At 47.9% G+C, this 19154-nt stretch overlaps 1 protein-coding gene across 1 annotated transcript in view; it reads right to left on the reverse strand.

The window, feature by feature from the left end:
* The window catches only part of SCNN1B (sodium channel epithelial 1 subunit beta), a 55468-nt gene that overhangs the window by 16060 nt on the left and 20254 nt on the right, over positions 1 to 19154 (reverse strand). The window contains exons 2-4 of the mRNA XM_074346205.1: positions 6773 to 7091; positions 4142 to 4418; positions 1852 to 2042 (exon numbers count right to left, since the gene is read on the reverse strand). Of these exons, the coding sequence (XP_074202306.1) occupies positions 1852 to 2042; positions 4142 to 4418; positions 6773 to 7083 (779 nt within the window). The 5' untranslated portion in view covers positions 7084 to 7091. The remainder of the gene's footprint in view (positions 1 to 1851; positions 2043 to 4141; positions 4419 to 6772; positions 7092 to 19154) is intronic.

The raw sequence follows: 19154 nt of genomic DNA on the forward strand, positions 1-19154 counted from the left end.
CCCAGAAGTTCTGTGGCCAACACCAGGTTTTCTGCCTGCCCATCAGCCATCTTCTCTTTGGGGACCACCCTCCATCCATGTGACCCAGATGCGACTCGCTTTGGAGGGCACCATCCTGGCAACAAGCAGGCCATCTCCAGTAGGTCCAGCCCAGCCTGGTGGCCTCGGGACCTGGATCAGCCCAGGAAGCGGGCGGTGCAGTTCAGGGGCCGGGCTGTGTGCAGGACGCATGACTTGGAGTCCTGGGATCCAATGGGAAAAGCTCACACGTTAGGCACCAGGGACCTGACAGCAGATCCCGGCAGATCCTAGCCCAGCCCACTTTCCCACCTGACTCTCACTCCAGGGCGTATTCTGACCGAGCAGACAGGCCATCTATTTGAAATTACAGTGTTACATCTGTCTGTTTCAGCTGAGAGAGTAAAGATGAACTTACGGCCAGGGCACCAGTCCACTGGGTACCCAAAGGCAGAGCTGCTGGGAATGTTTGGGCAAATGTGCTCTGAACCAAGTCCCCTGGCCCAGAGACAGGGGTTGCAATCCAGCCTGCAACCAGCCAGCCAGCCAGGCGGCCGCCCACCAGGCAGGACGTGTGCCGTCAGTGGGGACACCATCTTGCAGCTCTTTCACCTGTAGGGCTGTCCTTTTCTGACTCGCATGATGGACCAGGGGTACAGCTCTGCCTACTCGGTGGGCCTTGATACCCTGACACTGCCTACAACGTGCCCGTCCACGAGTACCTGTGCATTCTGGGGGACAGAGGGTCTGTAACTGTCAGGAGATTCTCAACAGAGGTTCACAAAGGTTCCTGAGTTGCCTGACTTGGGCTGAAACCACAGTCCCAGGGAGGGTGAAACTAGTAACCTGTCACTCACCCAAAGCAGCAAGACTCAGCAAGAAGTCCCTTTGTCCAGAGGCCCGAAGTGTGGGAATTTGAAGGCCCAGACGAGGACACCAGCACCTCTGGGAAACGGGACTGGCCGGGGCCCAGGTGCTGTGCCCCCCACACCTGGAGGCCTGGCCACGAGGCCGGGGGGACCCTGGGGCCTCCTCAGCTCCGCCTGTGCCCAGCTAGCTGCCCCAGAGCTGGGGACAGAGCTTGGCTCTCAGGCCCAGGGTTTGGATGGTCAGAAGCCGGGGAGGGAAGGAGGTGGAGATCCGTGGACCATTTGTTAGAGGACCTCAACATTCTGCCATCCTCTCAACACTGGGGATTGTCTGGGGAAAAGAGCATTGACATGGACACCTCCAGGGCCCTGATCTAAGTGCTGACATGAGCCAGCTCATTTACTCGTCACGGGGAGCCTAGGAGGTGGGCACAGTTATTGCCCCTGTTTTGGGGATGAGAACACAGAGCAGTAAATCCTGGGGTGCCCGCCCAGATCCCCAGCTGCTGGGTGTTGGAGGGCTAACGGCTCACAGCCACCCCTTCTCCTGCCCCCCTTGCCTGGGAAGTCAGGAGACCCCACCCCATCCTCCTGGGAATGGCGCACAGCCAGAGTGACTGGTGGGGACACGCACAAGGGGCCAGCCCCCAGCTTAAGCGGGGACAGTTTTGTGGTGCCAGTTATGGTCCGGACCTCTCGGCGGATCAGGCGAGGCCTAGACATCACCTGTGACCACATCCTCCCTTAGCCCCTCCTTCTTTCCTTGTTTTACTCTCCTTACAGAACTTTCCTGAAGCGTGTCCCTCATAACTGATGGGCCTTCCACGCATTCCTGTCTCAGGCTCTGCCTCTAGGAAATCTGACCCAAGACACCGAGGCATAGAAAATCGTGGTGCAGGCTGAGCGGCCGAGCCGGGCTGTGGACGCTGGCTGGCGGTGGTGCGGGACGCGGCGTGGCTCTCACCTGTAGCTGCAGGGCTCCGCCCCGAACAGGCAGGCCAGGATCAGCTGCTCGCCCGAGTAGCCCATCGTCACCAGCTCCTGTCTCGGAACCTGCGAGAAGATGTTGGTGGCCTGCAGGGTGTACCACTCTGTCACGGCCTGGGTGGCGCTGCTGAAGTTCCGGAAGGTGCACACGGTCCCACCGCGGCTGCACTGTGGGGACCAAGAGGGGTTCCCGTGGGCTCGGGGCTGCCAGCTGCCCCTCCCCTGGCCATACTGGGGGGCTGGGGCCGCCAGCAGCTGGGCCACTGGGGAATGTGTTTGCACTCAGGGTCACACGGCTGCGCGGTCACAAGGACTCACACACACAGCGCCAGCCACCCCCACATACAGCCTCAGGCATGAGCAAACACACGCCTGCACACACGTGCACAAGACAGACCCCACTTTCTGACATCCGAAGCCATACGATGTCACGCGGTCACCACCAGGCACACACGTGTGTCCCTATACCAAGACTCACACAAGTGGCACCACATTCACACTAAGTGGACAGCAGACACACTCGGAGCCTCCACGCCCCGACTCCTTTCTCAGTCCCATCCCGAGACTTCCAGAGGCAGCTCCCTGGAGGCCGTGTGGACCATGGCGGACTCAAGACTCGAGGTTCTACTTCCCCCTTGGCTGGGGAAGAACAAAGCCTTGGCAGCCTGAGCTGCCACCTCGCCACAGCCAGTCCACCACGAAGCCCTGGGTCCCCTGTAGACACAGAACAAACTAGACCCAGGGACTCCAGCCTCGGCCACGCTGCCTCTATCGGCGCTCATAGTGGGAGCCCAGGAGGCCTGAGGGAGAAGCTTCTCCTCAGTTCTGAGACAGCCCTCATGGGCCAGCTCAGGGCACTGTCCTCAGGCCCGTTCCTGGAGGTCCTCGTCCCCTCTGAGGGAGGTGAGGATAATATTTAAGGCTCAGTCTGTTCTTAGGACTTCAGGTCTATTATGCCATTCAGTTCTCACACCAACCCTAGTCCATCACTGTGAACACACTGAGGCCCAGAAAGGTTACACAGGGGTGACAGGAGCAGACGCCCGGCCCACGTCACACCCACGCAGCACCGGCCTGACCCTGAGAGCTGGGGCAGCCACGGGGAGCAGCCTGCTTTATAGATGAGGAGATGGACACAGGCAGCCGGGTAACTGTCCCCCAAATCAGTGGGGCGTTGGGTCAGAGCTGGCACGGGGCCTCTGGAGTCCTGTGCTTTGTGCTAGTTTGTGTGGAAAGGTGGGGGTTTGGGGCTGTGGAAGTCCTGACCACGCTGGGGCCATGGGAGGCAGTGGCCACCTTCTGGGGGGTTTGTACAGCCCCGGCCTGGGTCCCCAGCCAAGGCTGATTATAAGAATCACCAGGGAGCCTATTAACAATACAGATGCCTGGGCCTGGGCCCAGAGCTGCCCATTCAGCTTCCCCAGGAGTGGGGCCCCGGGATCTGTACAGTCACAGAGCTCTGCAGGGGTCCACAGACATAGACAGGGGCCCCTCTTCCCACTTGCAGGCTTGGGGGCACCCCAGTATACCAGTTTTGATTTAATGACTGTACTGCATGGCTGTGGTTTTTCATCTGCTCAATATTTATGCCCCTGTCTTTTGATAAGAGTTAATTTGCCTTTCAGGGGGCCATGCCTTCCCCAACCCTTGCTCAGTCCATGTGGTCTCCTAGAGGCTGACATCACCCCCAGCTCCGGGACACATGATCCAGGGCTAGCCAATCACGAGAGCCCATCCTCCAGTCCACAGTGACTGGTTTAGGACATGCAATCTGATGATCAGTCCCAGGACTTTTGCTGGGACCACTGGGTAAAAAAAAACAACTCTGTTTCTGGGAGAGTGCTAAGCTGGCAGGATATAAATCTGGTATTTCCAGGGCCCTCCACGTGGAGAGAGCCTGCCAGAGAGTGAAGTCAACTGAGAGAAAAGTTGAACCAAGGTGGGGAGAAATGGAGTCCTGATGACAGCATTTGATCACCTGGATCCAGCCACACCTGAACCCAATCCACCCCTGGACTTTTCAGTACGTGAAATAAAGAATTCCCTGTTTTGCTTAAGCTAGTTCGAGCTGGGTCACTAGCATCCAAAAGTGTCCTGAATAACATACCAGCTACTTCTATTTTTTAAAAAGCTCTGCAAACATACAAAATAGGCAGTGGCTCCAGCAGTCTTTCCCTCAGCAAGACCCAGATTATTTAAGGAAAGAAATTCCCATCAGCATTACTGGACAGGGCCCTTTGCTCGACCTGTGCCCAGGGCCCACTTACTAGTCTCATGGCCACTTTGCACCCGTGGGCACTGCAGCTCCTTCCAGGTGCTAGGCTGCTGCTTGCTGAGCCGTTGTGGTTGTCCCCAAAGAGGTCAAGGACTACTGGTTGGTGGGGGTTCTGCTCATCGATAAAGACCAGAGGCGTGTGGTTCCAGATGGTGAAGTTCAGGGCCCTGGTGGCATTGATATGGCTGAGTTCGGGAGCCAGGATCCTCTCCAGGACTGCCTCCATCAGTTCGTCCAGGTCCTTCAGCAAATGCTTGACTTTGGAATACCTGGATGGAGGGAGAGGGCCAGGCAGGGGGGCAGCTTCAAAGCAGAGCGACTGCAGTCTGGGATCCCCTCCTGCTCCAGCTCTGCCACCACATGTGAGAAGAATGCCCCCACCCCCAGCACCCACCTCTCTACCCACCCACCCATTCATCCATGCATCCTTCCACCCACTCACCCACTCAGTCATTCACCAAGTATCTGGTGAGCACCTACTATGTGCCAGATCCTGTGCAAGGTACATGGGATGTTACAGCAAACACGACGGACCAGGTCTCTTTCCTTATGAAACTTACATTCCAGTGAGAAGGGATCTTAAGAGCTCATGGTTCTAGATCACTTGCCATGTGCCAGGGGCTAGGTGCTCCCTACGTCTCATTTTATTTAATCTTTGCCACAGTTCTGTGATCATCCCACACATCGATAAAGAAACTCTGGGAGTGGCTGTGATTTCCCGAGCTCACCCCACTGACGAGGGGCAGAGCGGAGATTGGAACCTGGGTTTGGTGGGCCCCAGTAGGTGTGTTTTGTGTACCCAGGGCCCTGACGTCTCCCTCCCAGGAGGGATGGAAAATGTAGAGGGGAGGGGCATGTCTGTGATCCTAAGATCCTAATTCTCCAGCAGCGATTTGGAGGACAGAAGCCAGTTTCAGGAGGGACAAGGTGGACGGGACTGCGGGGTTGTGCTCCAGTATCTTTTCCCAGCCCCTGAGGCTCCCATATCGGAAAAGGTGACCAGTCAGTCTGGTAGAAATGTGGCCCCACCAGGACCTGGGTGGGGGCCCCTGGCCTTGCACCCCAGTCACCCCACACCCGATTTACTCAAGACCCTGCCCTAGAGTGTGGTCTCCAGGGTGTGTATGTCAGCTCTGGCTGGAGGACTTCCTGCGGGAGAGGGCACTTTAACTCTGGTCCTGGTACAAAGGCGTACAGCACCCAGAGCTGACACCGGCTGTCCCCTGACCATCACATCAGCTACCCACGTGCACACAGGGAGAGGAAGATGGGGAAAGGTGGTGGGCTGTGGGGTGGGGGCTGCCATGACAGCCGAGACGGCCACAGTGGCTGAGGGGCTCGGGAAGTTCTGGGTTTGAATTCATGGGCTCTGGGTTTGAATTCTGACATGCGACTTAGTATCTGTGTGACCCTGGGCAAGTGAACCTCTCTGAGGCTCTGTTCTCTCATCTAAAAAATGGGGGGAATAAAATATTTACCCTAGAGGGCTTTTGGAAGGATTCGACGAGACGATGCTTATAAAGCACTTGGAACGCTGGCTTGGGCAGAGTGTGTTGTTACGATAATTATCAAGAGTTTTCTGGAGTAGTTTCAAGGACCCACCCAAGCAAGGAGGAGCCCTATTACTAGAAAGAAGTGACTTTCTGATAGCTGGAAATGTCATCAGGAAGTGTGAATTAGTGTCTAGGACCTTCTTTAGGCTAGAAGGTCCCTGTGTTCCCTGTGACTCAGACATGCTGGCTCTTCTTTCAGTTCAGGCACTAAGCTCTGTCTCGCCCCAGGGCTTCGGCGCGTGCTGTGTCCTCCACCTGGGGCGTTCTCTTCTCTCTGTCTGGCTAACTTCTACTCATTTCTTGGGGCACTTTTCTCTGACTGACCTTCTGCCTCTCCTCAGCCCTGACTAGTTTGGGCCCCCTTGGGTGTTCCCTTCACAGGCCTTGCCATCAAGTGGTTAAACAGCTGATCTGGGGTCAGATCAGGCCTGGGTTCAAACCCCACAGTTGCTCACTGTGTGTCTCTGGGCAAGTTCCCTCACCTCTCTGAATCTCCATTTCCTGACATGTGAACTGGGGCTACCACAGTACCGCCCACTCCTAGGGTGTTGTGTGGGTTAGAATTACACGAGCTACCCAAGGAACACTCAATGCACTGCCTGGAATTTCATAAGCACTCGACATAGGGTTGCTATATATACAAATTTTTTTTAATCCCCACAATTATAATGAATTCAGTATCTATGGGGAAAAGATTAGTGTCTGTTTTCTCTGGTAGGCTGTGACAAGGGCCCTTGTTTTAGTCACTGACGTATCCCTGTGCCTAGAACAGCACCTGGCAATAGGAGGTGCTCAGTAAATACACACTGAATCAATAAATAGGCACTGATGGGCCGGAAGGCAGGGACTACCAGATATTTTTTGAGGTTCTTTTTAAACCTAGGAGGGTTACAAATTTTGAATTTGACTTGCTGCAAAGGTATAAAAGCAAAGAAGAAGACAGAGAGAAAGAGAGAGAGAGAAATGGGAAAAAAGGAAGGAAGGAAGGAAAGATGGGAGGAAGAGGGGAAAAGCAAAAAGAAAAGCAAAGCAGCCCCGCTGAGACCGGCCGGGCTCCAGGGACCACCTACTGGAAGGGGCTGGCGTTGCAGATGGTGACAGCGGGGAAGTCCATGGTCTTGAAGCCGATGGAGAGGGAGACGCTGACCTCCCAGCTCAGGTAGGTCCTGATGAAGACGCCCCACTGCCAACAGACGATGGCGGCGAAGAGCAGGGTGATCACGAACCACATGGCCTTCTTCTTGGGCCCCTCGCAGATGATGCGCTTGGGGCCATGGGTGTTAGTGTTGTCACAGTACCACACCAGCAGTTCCTTGTACGTGTAGCCGGGGCCCTTCTGCAGCCGGTGCAGGCACTTCAGCAGGTACTTCTTCATGTGCATTGTGGCTCCTGCAGAGAGACCCCGGACAGCACCATCAGATCCGACATCGGCCTTGCGTCCGAGGATGTCCCAGCAGTGGCCAGAGCATGGGCATGGAAGATGGGCAGACCGGCCTTCTCTCTACCCGTCCCTTCCTTCCTGCCATCTATCATCCATCCTTCCAACCAACCAACCCCAAAGCATTTACTGAGTGCCGACTGTATGCCAGGCACTGAATTAGCCCCTCTGGCCTCAATGGTGAGCAAAATGGACAAAGTTTCTTCCTTCTGGGAATTTCCAGCTTATCAGACAAGTTACTTACACTCTCAACTCTTCAGATTCTCCAGGGCAAAATGGGGATACCTGGATCCAATTTTTATAGGATTGCTGACAGGCTGAAATCAGGTGAGGCATAAAAAGTGCTAAGCACAGCACCTAGCAGACTACATGCTCAGTGGACTACTCCACTGTCACTAGCTGTTGGCGCTGAGACAGACGTCCATCAAATAACCCATCAAAAATGCATAGTTACCAAGTGTGATAGGAAGGATTGGGACCCTGAGATCTCAGAGGTGGAAGAGGGTGGTGGTGAAGAATGGGGACTCTGGAGCCAAACGTCTGGCTTTGACTCTGAGCTTTTCCACTTTCCAGCTGCGTGACTTTGAGCAAATCACCTTCTCAGGACCTCAGTTTCCCCGTCTCGTAAAATGGTGGAACAACGGCCTCCACCTCTTAGGGTTGCTGTGAAGACTGATTGAATAAAAACATGTAGAGTGTGGACAAAGGTCTGGCACTTAAGTGTCAGCTACTGTTGTAACAAAAGGGAGCCCCACCAAGCCCCAGGGTCCTTGGAGAAGCTGAGTTAAGGACAGAAGAGGAGTAGGGGGGCAGGAGCAGAGGCTGAGGGGGAGGAAGCCTGGGGAGGTGAGTAGAGTTGGACCACGTGGGGCCTCAGGGGCCACGTTAAGGATTTGGGTTTCAATCCCAAGACAGCTAGAGCTGTGGAGTTAAGGACGTGTGATGCCGTCCACTCTGAGGTCTGAAAAGAGCGCCCCAGCTGCTCGGTGATGGACTGGAGTGGGGTGAGGAGCCCTGGCGGCTGGCTGCAGGTCGGTGAGGAGTGGGTAAGCTTTCTGAGACTCTGTTTCCCATCCGCATGAGCAGACAGGGTTCTTGTGGTGCTCACAGAGCCTGGAGCATGATGGCTTCTCAGGAAATACCTCTTTCCTCCTTCCTTCTTCCCAGGAACCTTCTGTAGGAGGACCCCAGCTCTTTCCTGGGGTCCCAGTTGGCCAAAGGCCACCTCCTTCGTGAAGCTGTCCTGACTCCCTGGCTGAAATGACCCCTGATCTTCTCTGAGAGCCTCTGCCTTTCTGGGGGCCCTGTGGTGGGCAGGGCAGTACCTGCTTCCCAGCACCCTCTCCCCTTGCTCAGATGTTTCCTCAGGTGAACCCCTCCCCCAGTCTCAGCTGCTGTGAGTGTCCAGGCAGACTACCACCCCTAGCTCAAGGTGGGGTCTCATGACCCCAGTTTGGACCACTGGGACTCAATTCCATTACTTTATGCTGGAATAACTGAGGAAGAGACCTCCCTGTTAGCTAAGACTACTAAGCTGGTGGTATTTGGCATCACAGATGGGGAGACTGCCTAAGAAGGCCAACACAGAGGAAAGCAGAGGCAAAAGATGGAGAGAGAGATTTCTGATGATATCATTTGAACACCTGGATCCAGCCATTCCTGAAGCCATTTATTTCCAGACTCATCAGACATGAGAACCAATAAATTATCCTCCTTACTTATGCTGATTCAGACTGGATGTCTGTCATTTGCAACCAACAGAAAATAAATTCACCTTGTTCTACTCTGTGTCATAGTTTCTTGTCCTGTGGCTTCTCACTCCCATGAGATCATAAGCTCCCTGAGGGTAGCAGCTCTGAATTCCCAACAAGCCTAGCACAGTGCCTGGAACTCCACCGAACAGCAAAATGAATGCCAGACCTTCATGTTTAAAGAGAGATCTTAAACATACCCAGGCACCTCCACTCCTGACCTAATTTTCTGACCCAGTAACATCCCTCAGCTTCCTGGCCAAAATATTAGAAGCTTTAACCCTCTAACTCCACTGCCTCTGCTTTCTGATGGAAATCGAGCTTCAAGTGCCTGTCCAGACCATCATGGCTATAGGACAGACATTCACAGACTAACCCAAACCCCACCTTTCCCCAGAGGATTCATTCCCTGCTCTGGGATAATAAAGTAATAATAATTACAATAAAAACAACTACAAGAGCAACATCGAAGCACAAGTGTTTACCTTGATCTAGCCACTAACAGGACTTCATATGTCATTTAATTCTTACCCATTATTATCCACAACCTTAAACTTGGAAAGGACCGGGGCTTCACCCGTCTTGCGTAGTCCAGCAGCCCAAGGTCCAAGAGATGAAGAACGCATTTCAGGCTCCAATAAATAGTCGGGGTAGAAACAGACCAAGGGCCTCTTTGATATCTACCCTCTTCTATTCTCATTTAATCACTCCGATTCAGTCAAGAAGAAAGTCTCAGGTCCTTAATTTCTGTCTGAGCCCCGCTTATCTCCCAGTTTAACAATGAAGCCTCAGGCTCAGAGCCGCGTCATGCAATAGTAACTGGTGGGAATCAACAATCTTCTGTTTTCACTGGCTTTATTTTTTAGAGGGATCTTCTATTTATGGCAAGAGATACTACTGACTTTTGCTTTAGGTTCATAAATACACTTAGGTAAAAAAAAAAAGAGAGAGCGAGAGAGAGAAAGACTTAAAGAAAAATACTGAGTAAACCATAGTGTTACACGCAACAAGAATTGTGACCACAGGGAGCAAATAACCGTTTATTGAGAACTGCCTACCTCCTACAAGTCTGGTCCCTTGGACCATGAGCCAAGTAAAAATCAATAAATGCTATAAACAAGTTTATGTTGTTCCTGTCAGGTTTCACTGCCAAGGTGATAGACGGTCTGTGTTTGGAATGTATACACAGCTTGTGTAGAAAGGTTTGAATCAGCTTACAGCTTAAACCAACCCAAACAAGCCAAGTGGAGATTGAGTCCAGGTATGGACGCAGGCAGAGTGGATACCGTCATGCTTCAGAGAGTCCCAGATCACTATCTACACTTTGGCCCGGAACTCATGGTAAACATTCCTGGCAGCCAATGCAAAAACAATTGATGCTGTGTACAACGGTTTCTGTTTTCTTAGAAAAGAAAACATCTGCTCACTTTCAGAGACAAACTGTTCCGGAGATCGGACTCCGTGTCCTGGGGGCACAGTAACTGGGTGCCCAGTTTGTGTCTCTACTCATTATTTTGACAAAAGACACATCAGTGCTATTAACACGGTCAGTTCTTCTGAACCTTCTGCATGAGGGGTTGCAAATGGATGAGCCAAGAGCTGTACTGGGTTTGCAAAAGTTTTTGTTGTTGTTGTTGTTGTTTTGTGTGTTAGCACAGGATTTTTAAAAAGATAATTTCCTTTTGTAAATAACAACTTTATTGAGATACAATTCACATACTATATGACTCATCCATTTAAAGGATAGATTCAGAGGATTTTAGCGTATTCATGGACTTGTTCAATCATTACCAACATACACTTTATTTCTTTAAAATTTTTTTTTAATTTCTAATTTTGAGGGGAGGTAATTAGGTTTATTTGCAGATTTATTTATTTATTTAATGACAGTACTGGGGATTGAACCCAGGACCTTGTGCATGCTAAGCACACACTCTACCACTGAGCAATACCTTCCCCCCACCATATACTTTAAAATGTTTTCATCTTCCCCCAAAAAACTGAACCCATCACCAGTCACTCCTCACTCCTTCCTCTCCCCTCCCCCCACCCCAGGCAACCTTTATTTTTTGTCTCTATAGATTGTCTGTTCTGGACAGCTCGTATAAACAGAGCTGTATATTATGCATTATATACATTTTGTGGCTGGTCTTTCACTTAGCATGTGTTCAAGGTTCATAACGTTGTACCATGTATCAGTACTTTATTTCTTTTCATTGCCAAATAATATTCCATATTATGGATATATCACTTCTTTTTTTTTAATTCATTCATCAGCTGATGGACATTTGGATTGTTTCCACTTTTTGGCTGTTTTGAATAACACTGCTATGAACAATCACGTACACGTTTTTGTGCGGACAAACGTTTTCACTGCTCTTGGGTATGTACCTAAGCGTGGATATACCAACTGGATCATACGGCAATTCACGTTTAATCTTTTGAAGGACTGCCAGACTGTTTTCCAAAATAGCTGCACTGTTTCACAACTCCACCAGCAGTGCATGAAGATTCCAGTTTCTCTACAACGTAACACTTGTTATTATCCATTTAAAAAATTACGACAGCCACCCTTGTAGGCGTGAAGTGGCATCTTACTCTGGTTTTGGTTTGCATTTCCCTTATAGCTAATGATGCTAAGCACCTTTTCACGTGCTTATGGGCCATTATATCCATTATATGCTCGATGTATCTTCTTTTGAGAAATATCTATTCAGACCATTTACTTATTATTTAACTGGGTTATTTGGCTTTTTATTATTAAGTTGTAAGAGTTATTTATATATTCTACTCACAAGTCCGTTTTCAGACACAGGGTGTGCAAAAATGTTCTCCCATTCTGTGGGCTATCTTTTCATTTTCTCTCTCTCTTTTTTTTTTTTTTTTTTTTTGACATTTTAATGTAATTTATTTGAATTGCTTCCAGAATCTTTTCATTTTCCTGATGTGTCCTCTGAAGCACAAAAGGTTTTAGATTTTGTTGGTGCCTAACTTGTCTATATTTCTTTTGTTGCTTATGCTTTGGTGTCATAGCTAAGAATTCACTGCCTAATCCAAAGTCATAAAGGTTTATTCCTATGACTTACTCTTAGAGTTTCATAGTTTTAGCTCTTACATGTGGGTCTTTGATCCAGTTTGAATTAATTTTTGCATATGGTGTGAAGTGGGGATTCAATTTCATTCTTTTGCATGAGAATAACCACCTGTTCCAACACCAAGACTGTTTTTTCCCCTTTTTAATTGTCTTGGTGCCTTTAGTGGCTTTAAAATGTTTTTTTAATTTAAAGAAACCCTAAATAAATGGAGAGATGTAGTATGTTCGTGGATCAGAAGATTTAATATTAAGATGTCCATTCACCTCAAATCAAGCTCTAGAGTTAATTCAATCTCAATCAGAATCCCAGCAGACGTTTTGCAGAAATTGACAAGCTAATTCTAAACATTATCTGGAAAAGTAGAAGAACAAAGATAGAAAAAAAAATCTTTTGGAAAAGAAGAACAAAGTAGAAAGACATACATATAGGATCTGATATCAATACTTACTATAAGGTACAATAATCAGAACAGTGTGCTATTCGTGTGATAACAGACATATTAATCAATGGGACAGAATAGAGTCCAGAAAGAGCCTTACAAAGGACCTCAGGTAATTCACACAGAAAGGACTGTCTTTTCAACAAAACATGTTGGAACAATAGATCTGGATATAAGAAAAAGGAATCTCAACTCCTACTTCACACTAGATACAAAAATTAACTTGAAATGAATCAGAGACCTAAGCACAAGAGCTAAAACTATAAAACATCCGGAAGAAAGTCCAGGAGAAAATCTGTGCAATCCTGAGGTGGGCAAAGATCTTTCAGATAGAACACTGAAATCAGACATCATAAAAGAAAAAAAAAAACAAAAAACCCTTATACATTGTACTTCATTAAAATGAAATCTTATGCTCTTCAAACCACACTGTGGAATCTGTGTGCAGAATGTATAAAGAATCCTTACAAGTCAATAATAAGCTAAACAACCCAATCAAAAAAAAAAAAAAAAAGGCAAAAGATTAAAAAAAAAAAACTACTTCGTAAAAGAAGATATATGAATAGCTCAAAAGCACGTGAAAAGATGCCAGCATTGTTAGTCATTCGGGAAATGCAAATCAAAAACCACAATGAGACACCTTTCCCACCCACGGAGGACTGACAGTATCTAGTGTTAGTGACAATGTGGAGCAATTAAAACTCCCCCATGTGACTGGTTGGAATGCAAAATACTACAGTCACTTTGGAAAACAGTTTGACAGTTTCTCATAAAGTTAAATGGACACTTATATGACCTGGCAGCTCCACTTTTATTTATCCAGAAGAACTGAAAACATACGTTCACACAAAGACTTGCACATACATATTTACAGCAGCCTTATTCATTAGTAATCCCAAACTGGAAACAATCCAAGTGGCCACCAGCAGGTGGGTAAATAAACAAATTGTAGTATATCTATATAATGGAATCCTCTTCAGCAATAAAATGAACAACTATTGATACATGCAACAACATGAATGGATATAAAGAAGCCATTATGTGGAGTGAAAGAAGCTAGACATGAAAACATACATACTATGTGTATACTACGTGTTTCCCTTTATATGAAGCCCTGGAAAAGATGTATCTATTGGGACAAAAAGCAGATCAGTGGTTCCCTGGGCTCGGTGTGAATAGGATTGATTAGAAAGATACATAAGGGAAACTTTTGGAGGTGATCTTGAGTGAGATGGTGTTAACTGGATGCATACATTTGTAAAAACTCATTAAATGCTATACTTGACATGGAGGCATTTTAGTGTACAAAAATTACATCTAAATAAAGTTTTAACAAAGCACTTAATTAAATCCAGTGCCATCTCAAAATTATGCAAGTTCACATTTTAAAAAAAAATCTTGATTTTTTTCAACTTTTGAAAAATCAGAAAGGTCTGATGATTGTTCCCACATGGCAGCATTCTCCTGGAACTGACTAGCAACTGTCCCTCTAAGATGGAGCCTGTGTGCCCTGGTTCACCCCGATTCTCCCCATTCCTTATCTTCTTAGCCCACTTCACTCATTTTTGAACTCCCTGCTTTGGGGTATGTGGACATCTGACTTTGTGATTCCTGTAAATTGCAGGTCAGATGCTTTCATTAAAATCCCCTGTACTTATTTTTGCAGCAAAACTTCAATTATCCAAGGTTATCAGGGAATAAGGGTTCTGGGAAGCTGGATTTTTATAGGTAATTGAAGGTTAACCTGAAAATGGATTGACTCTGGTTATTGAAAAATCTTTCATGTTTCTGCCCCTGCTAGGGCCGCCCCAGAACATGACTGACTCTTTGTTCTTGAGCACCTGGCCAGGTCAGAGCCATCGATGCGGCTCGCTATTCCAGGCTGGAGACGGTGGGGGCAGAGTTTTGAAGTCGGCACATCAGAATCTCTTCAGGGGCCAGGACATACCCGGGACACCATTTCTATTTATAAATGCAAATATGTGCATTCCGAACACCCAGATTTTGGACTCTAAATACCATTCCTGATGAAAAGGAACCAGGGCGTCTTAGAGAAACGGCTGATACCAGTTTTGGTGCCGGAAATTTACAAGATGAGGCTGGGATGTCTCACCCTATCAGAAAGCAAAAGAAGGTATCAAAGATGCCTGGAGTCGGTCCTTCCTTGAAGGGATGCTCACTGGCAGAGACGGGACAATTTGAGCATCTGTCTTTAAAAAGCATGCAATTAATTGAAACATATTAAATGCATAAAAAATCCATGAGTTCATAGTAATACTGAAAAAAGAGGGGAGTAAGTAGAATATTAATGTTAATAATAAGTAAGTATCATTAATAAATGGGTCCCATTCAGGTTGTTGTACCTGAATTTTGGGCATTAGCAGCTATTATGCTCAATAAACTTATTAATTTATTGCAAGGAACTATAAATTTTGAAATCCAGCCTGTTTCTGTATGGCCCTCAGGCTCAGAATGGTTTTTATGTTTTTAAAGAGTTATTAAAAAAAGAATATGAGAAGTTTGTGGCCCACAAAGCTTAAACTATTAACTCTCCGGTCCTCCTCAGATTTACTGTGTCTTATATGTTTGCACTGAATAAAAAGAAATCCTTAAAAATGGGTTTTCATATAAGTATTTGTACATTTGATTTGTTATTTGCCCCCCCAAATACCTGCTAATTCAGTCCCAAATATCAATCATTGGCATACCACCTTCACAATTTTTGCCAAATCTCTATAGCACTGGTATGTTTTATTCACTTAATATATCGTATCACCTCAACTTACTCTCTTTGCTTACAAAATTCAACCTCATCCTAAGCAATGTTATGCCTGTGAATAAATTTGATGTGCTATGCCATTTTTTCTTAGTACATACTAAGATAATTTCACAGTTTAAAAAAGGGTTCCTCTTAAAAGAGGAAATTAAAATAATCATCCGGATGACCCTTGAGGAAATGCTCTGTTCATTGTTTTCCACCCAGTTGAAGGACAGCATCTCTATCAAGTGTTTCCTCCTGGGTCCTCATGTCAGCCCTTCAAGTATGTTGAGTATTTCAGCCATAATTATGCCCATTTCACAGAGACGGTAACACAGAGGGACTCACTCATGGTCACAGTGAGTCAGGCAAATCTGGAAATAGAAACCAGGTCACCTGGCTTCCAGCCACCTCTCACTGACACGCTTGATGGAAAAACCTGACCTCTTGCTCCTGCTTTGGTGGGTGGTGGGGAAATCTGCAGTGTGGCAACGGCCATCACCTCCTTTGCCCAAGGCTGCAGCTCCTAGAGCTCTAGCCAAATGCAGAGGGACTGATAAAAGTAAGAAGAAAAGTGGCTCCCAGGGCAGCAGGGGGAGGGGCAAAACAGGGGAAGGGGCTTAAAAGGTACAAACTACTAGGTATAAAATAGATAAAATACAGAATGTAATGTACAGCCAATATTTTATAATAGCTTTATATGGAGTTTAAGCCATAAAAATACTGAATTACTATGTTGTACACCTGAACCTAATTTAATAATGTAATTAACTATTCTTCAATTAAAAAAAAAAAGTGGCTTGCTCCAGCCCTCCAGGAGAGGAGACAAAATGGTCTTCTTTGAGCTGATCAGAGATGGAGAATGCTGCCACAAAGTGAGAGAAAAGAAAGGGCAGAACCATATACAGAGCTGGTGTGCATTTGTGTAAAAAAAAAAAGAAAAGGAAACAGAAGCATAGAGACATTTCGTTGTGTGTGGGTAGCCTATCTCCAAGGGGCTGCACAAGATATCTGGGGGCATCCCGGGGAAGGAGATGCGTGAAAATAAGTTACTTCCTTTGCGTCTTTTGTATTTTGGACCGTATCAATGGTTAATCTACTCATTTATTCAGTCAGGAAATACTTATTAGGCACCTGCTGTATACTCAGCACTGTTCTAGGCGTTTGAGCATCCATCAGTAAACAAACAGTAAAGAAATCCCTGACTTTGTGTAGCCTACCTGATCCCAGGAGACAGAAAAATATATATTTAAAACTCCATTTATAAATTTATGCTGATTCGAGTTAAGTTAAAAAAAAATTCTGAATAGCAGCCATCAGATTCACAAAGATTAAAATGTTTTGTAATACCAACTATTGGCCGAACACACCTTTACATGCTGGGGGGTTTAGGTTGGTGCAGTCACTGGAGAGTAACGTGGCAGTCTCTGTTGCATTTAAAATGTGACAGCCACGACCCAACAGTTAGTTCCACGTCTTGCGCACGTGTCCATACGTGCTTGCTTGCACGCATGTGTGCATAGGAAGGCTGGCGATTGCAACACCGTAAATACCCTCAAAACTGGAAACAACCTCACCGGCCAGAACGAAAAGGCTGCTGGGGAGGGGTGGGGGTGGATGGGGTGCAAACTGCTCACCCCAAGCACTATGGGAGCAGAGCAAGGAAGAACAGGCTTAGTGTGGAATCTGGCTGCAGAAAAAGGCTGGACTGGAGCCGTCCCGACAGGTGTGCCTGGAGTGAGTGCTTCAGGTGAGCCAAGGGGCTGATGCTCTTGGCCTCTGGGTGGCGGGGCTGGGCTCGAGCACCCACCTCCCCACCGCCATTGGGCACAAGCCGCCTTGCCCTTTTACCTCGAAGCTTGATACACACATGCTCATTCTCTATCCTCTGTGATGTGAGAGATTGGAAGGCACTGGTTTAGAAGCGCTATCATGTTCATTCCAGCCCTGAAATGCTAAGAATTTACGGCACTGTCAGGCTGAGGTCATGTCTGAGTTCTCTGTGGTTGGGGTTATGGGTGGGTTACTTTGCTCTCTCTCTCTGGGGTCAAGGCAGTGACCACACTCCCTCGATCTACAGAGATGTCCTTTGGGGTCACTGCCCCACATTTTGGGGTGGTGTCTGGGGTGCTGGGAAAGGAAGGGGGCCCATTAGGCACTGAACATGGCCCGGAAGGAACGAGAACAGAGTGGTGACCCTGACAGAGCCAACGTGGGGGTCACAGCCTGTGGGGCACAGACTGCCATCATCACCACCCGAGCACCACGCCAGGCTCCATCCTGCCTACCTGCCAGCTTGAAGTGGCTCTGCTGTGCCAGTCTGGCTGGTCCTGGGATGAAAGATGAGTAATCATGTCAGATAAGTGCTCAGAGCTGCTGAAGAACACTGGCCACACCTTGCAGGGAGCACGACCAGGGTCCTTGGAAAACACGGTCTTGTGAACAGATGTGGAGCCATAACTGAGGTATTTCCTCCCTCGAGCCAGCTCCATGGAGGCCTGGAGCACAGGAGATCTCATTGCTCAGAACTCAGCACACCATGCAACCTCACCCCCCAGGGACCACTTGAAAAGCAGGTGGCAGGATTCAAAAGAGAGGCATTTGGGAGGAAACGCTTTGTCAACGCCTCGTGGCCAACTGATGCTCTTGGTGGTAACGAGGAGTCTGTGGCCCCAAGAGTGGCTACTTTCACCTACTTTTCCCTCCAACCAGCTGGGGACCGAGAGCGATTATACAGGTTGGGTGGGTCTCTTCAAGTTGGAGGAGTGCAGGAAAGAAGCTGAAATCCAGCCCATGCTCTGTATGCCCAGTCGTGGACCCCCAGGGGCTGTGTCCACACAGAGGGGCTCCTTTTTCTCATTTGAAAGCAGGCGTCTTATGGGGGTGGTCCTGCCTAGCATCAGCTTCTGGTCGGAGCCATATTCACCAACATCTGGCTGAGCTGGGCCATATTTTCCAAAGAAGAGTCTCCTATGCCTTGGCTGGAATGTGGGGTGAATTTCCCCCAACACAGGAAAAAATCCAACAAAGACAGAGTTTTCAAGAAAGGCTTACCCACAACTCCCTGGGCAGGGGAGCAGCTCAGGACTTACGTGCTAGAGCCAAGCTCTGGGTTTGAATCCAGGTGTGCTGTGCACACTTAGGGAAGCTACATGGTCTCTCTGTGCCTCCATTGCCTCATCTGAATACTGGGGACAATATTACACCTACCTCTGAGGGTGCTTAGAACAATGCCTGGTTTACAACAACATACGCGCATCAGCTCTTACTAGCTTTTTTTTGAGGGCCTATGCAACTGGCGGAATAAGATTGTTTTCCAAATACAAAAAGAAAACTGCAGTGTTTAAAATGAACGAAACAGAAAAATGTCTGCACACAGATGCCAAGCAGACAAATGCCTCTCAACTCTTAGGTGGTGAAGTGCAAAGGACAAGGAAATTCTCTCTCTCTCTTTTTTTTTTTTTTTGATGCTGAAAGAAATAAAGATCACAAAAGGATGAAGAACCTCAGTCTGCACTTTTCCTTAAGCTTTGGTACACCCTGAGGGCACAGACCCGGGGACAGCTTCCTGGTGACGCTCCACCACCCACTTCTTAAGAGTCATATTTACCAGCTCCTGCCAAGAGCTTAGAGTCAAAAGCCTGGCACCATTTTACTTTTTTTTAAAGACCCACACATACAACATAGGAGCATCAACAATAGTACAAGGAGATCCCTTGTACCCCTTCAGATGCCAACCTGATAATCCAACGTGTAAAGAAAATCTCAAATACACAGATCTGTTGAAAAATCCCACTGCAAAAATAAACACTCAAGTCAGGATGGTGAAACCAGAGCCCACAGTTCAGAGGCATTTACCACAATCTTGCAGGACAGGACTTCCATGTTTAAAAGTGGCCGGACCAGACCAGCTTCCAGGTTTCAGGAACTCAAGTGATGCATTATTGCTGCCTGCTTATTTTGAGCACCTT

Source organism: Camelus bactrianus, chromosome 18 (genome assembly GCF_048773025.1).
Source record: "Camelus bactrianus isolate YW-2024 breed Bactrian camel chromosome 18, ASM4877302v1, whole genome shotgun sequence".
Taxonomy (NCBI): domain Eukaryota; kingdom Metazoa; phylum Chordata; class Mammalia; order Artiodactyla; family Camelidae; genus Camelus; species Camelus bactrianus.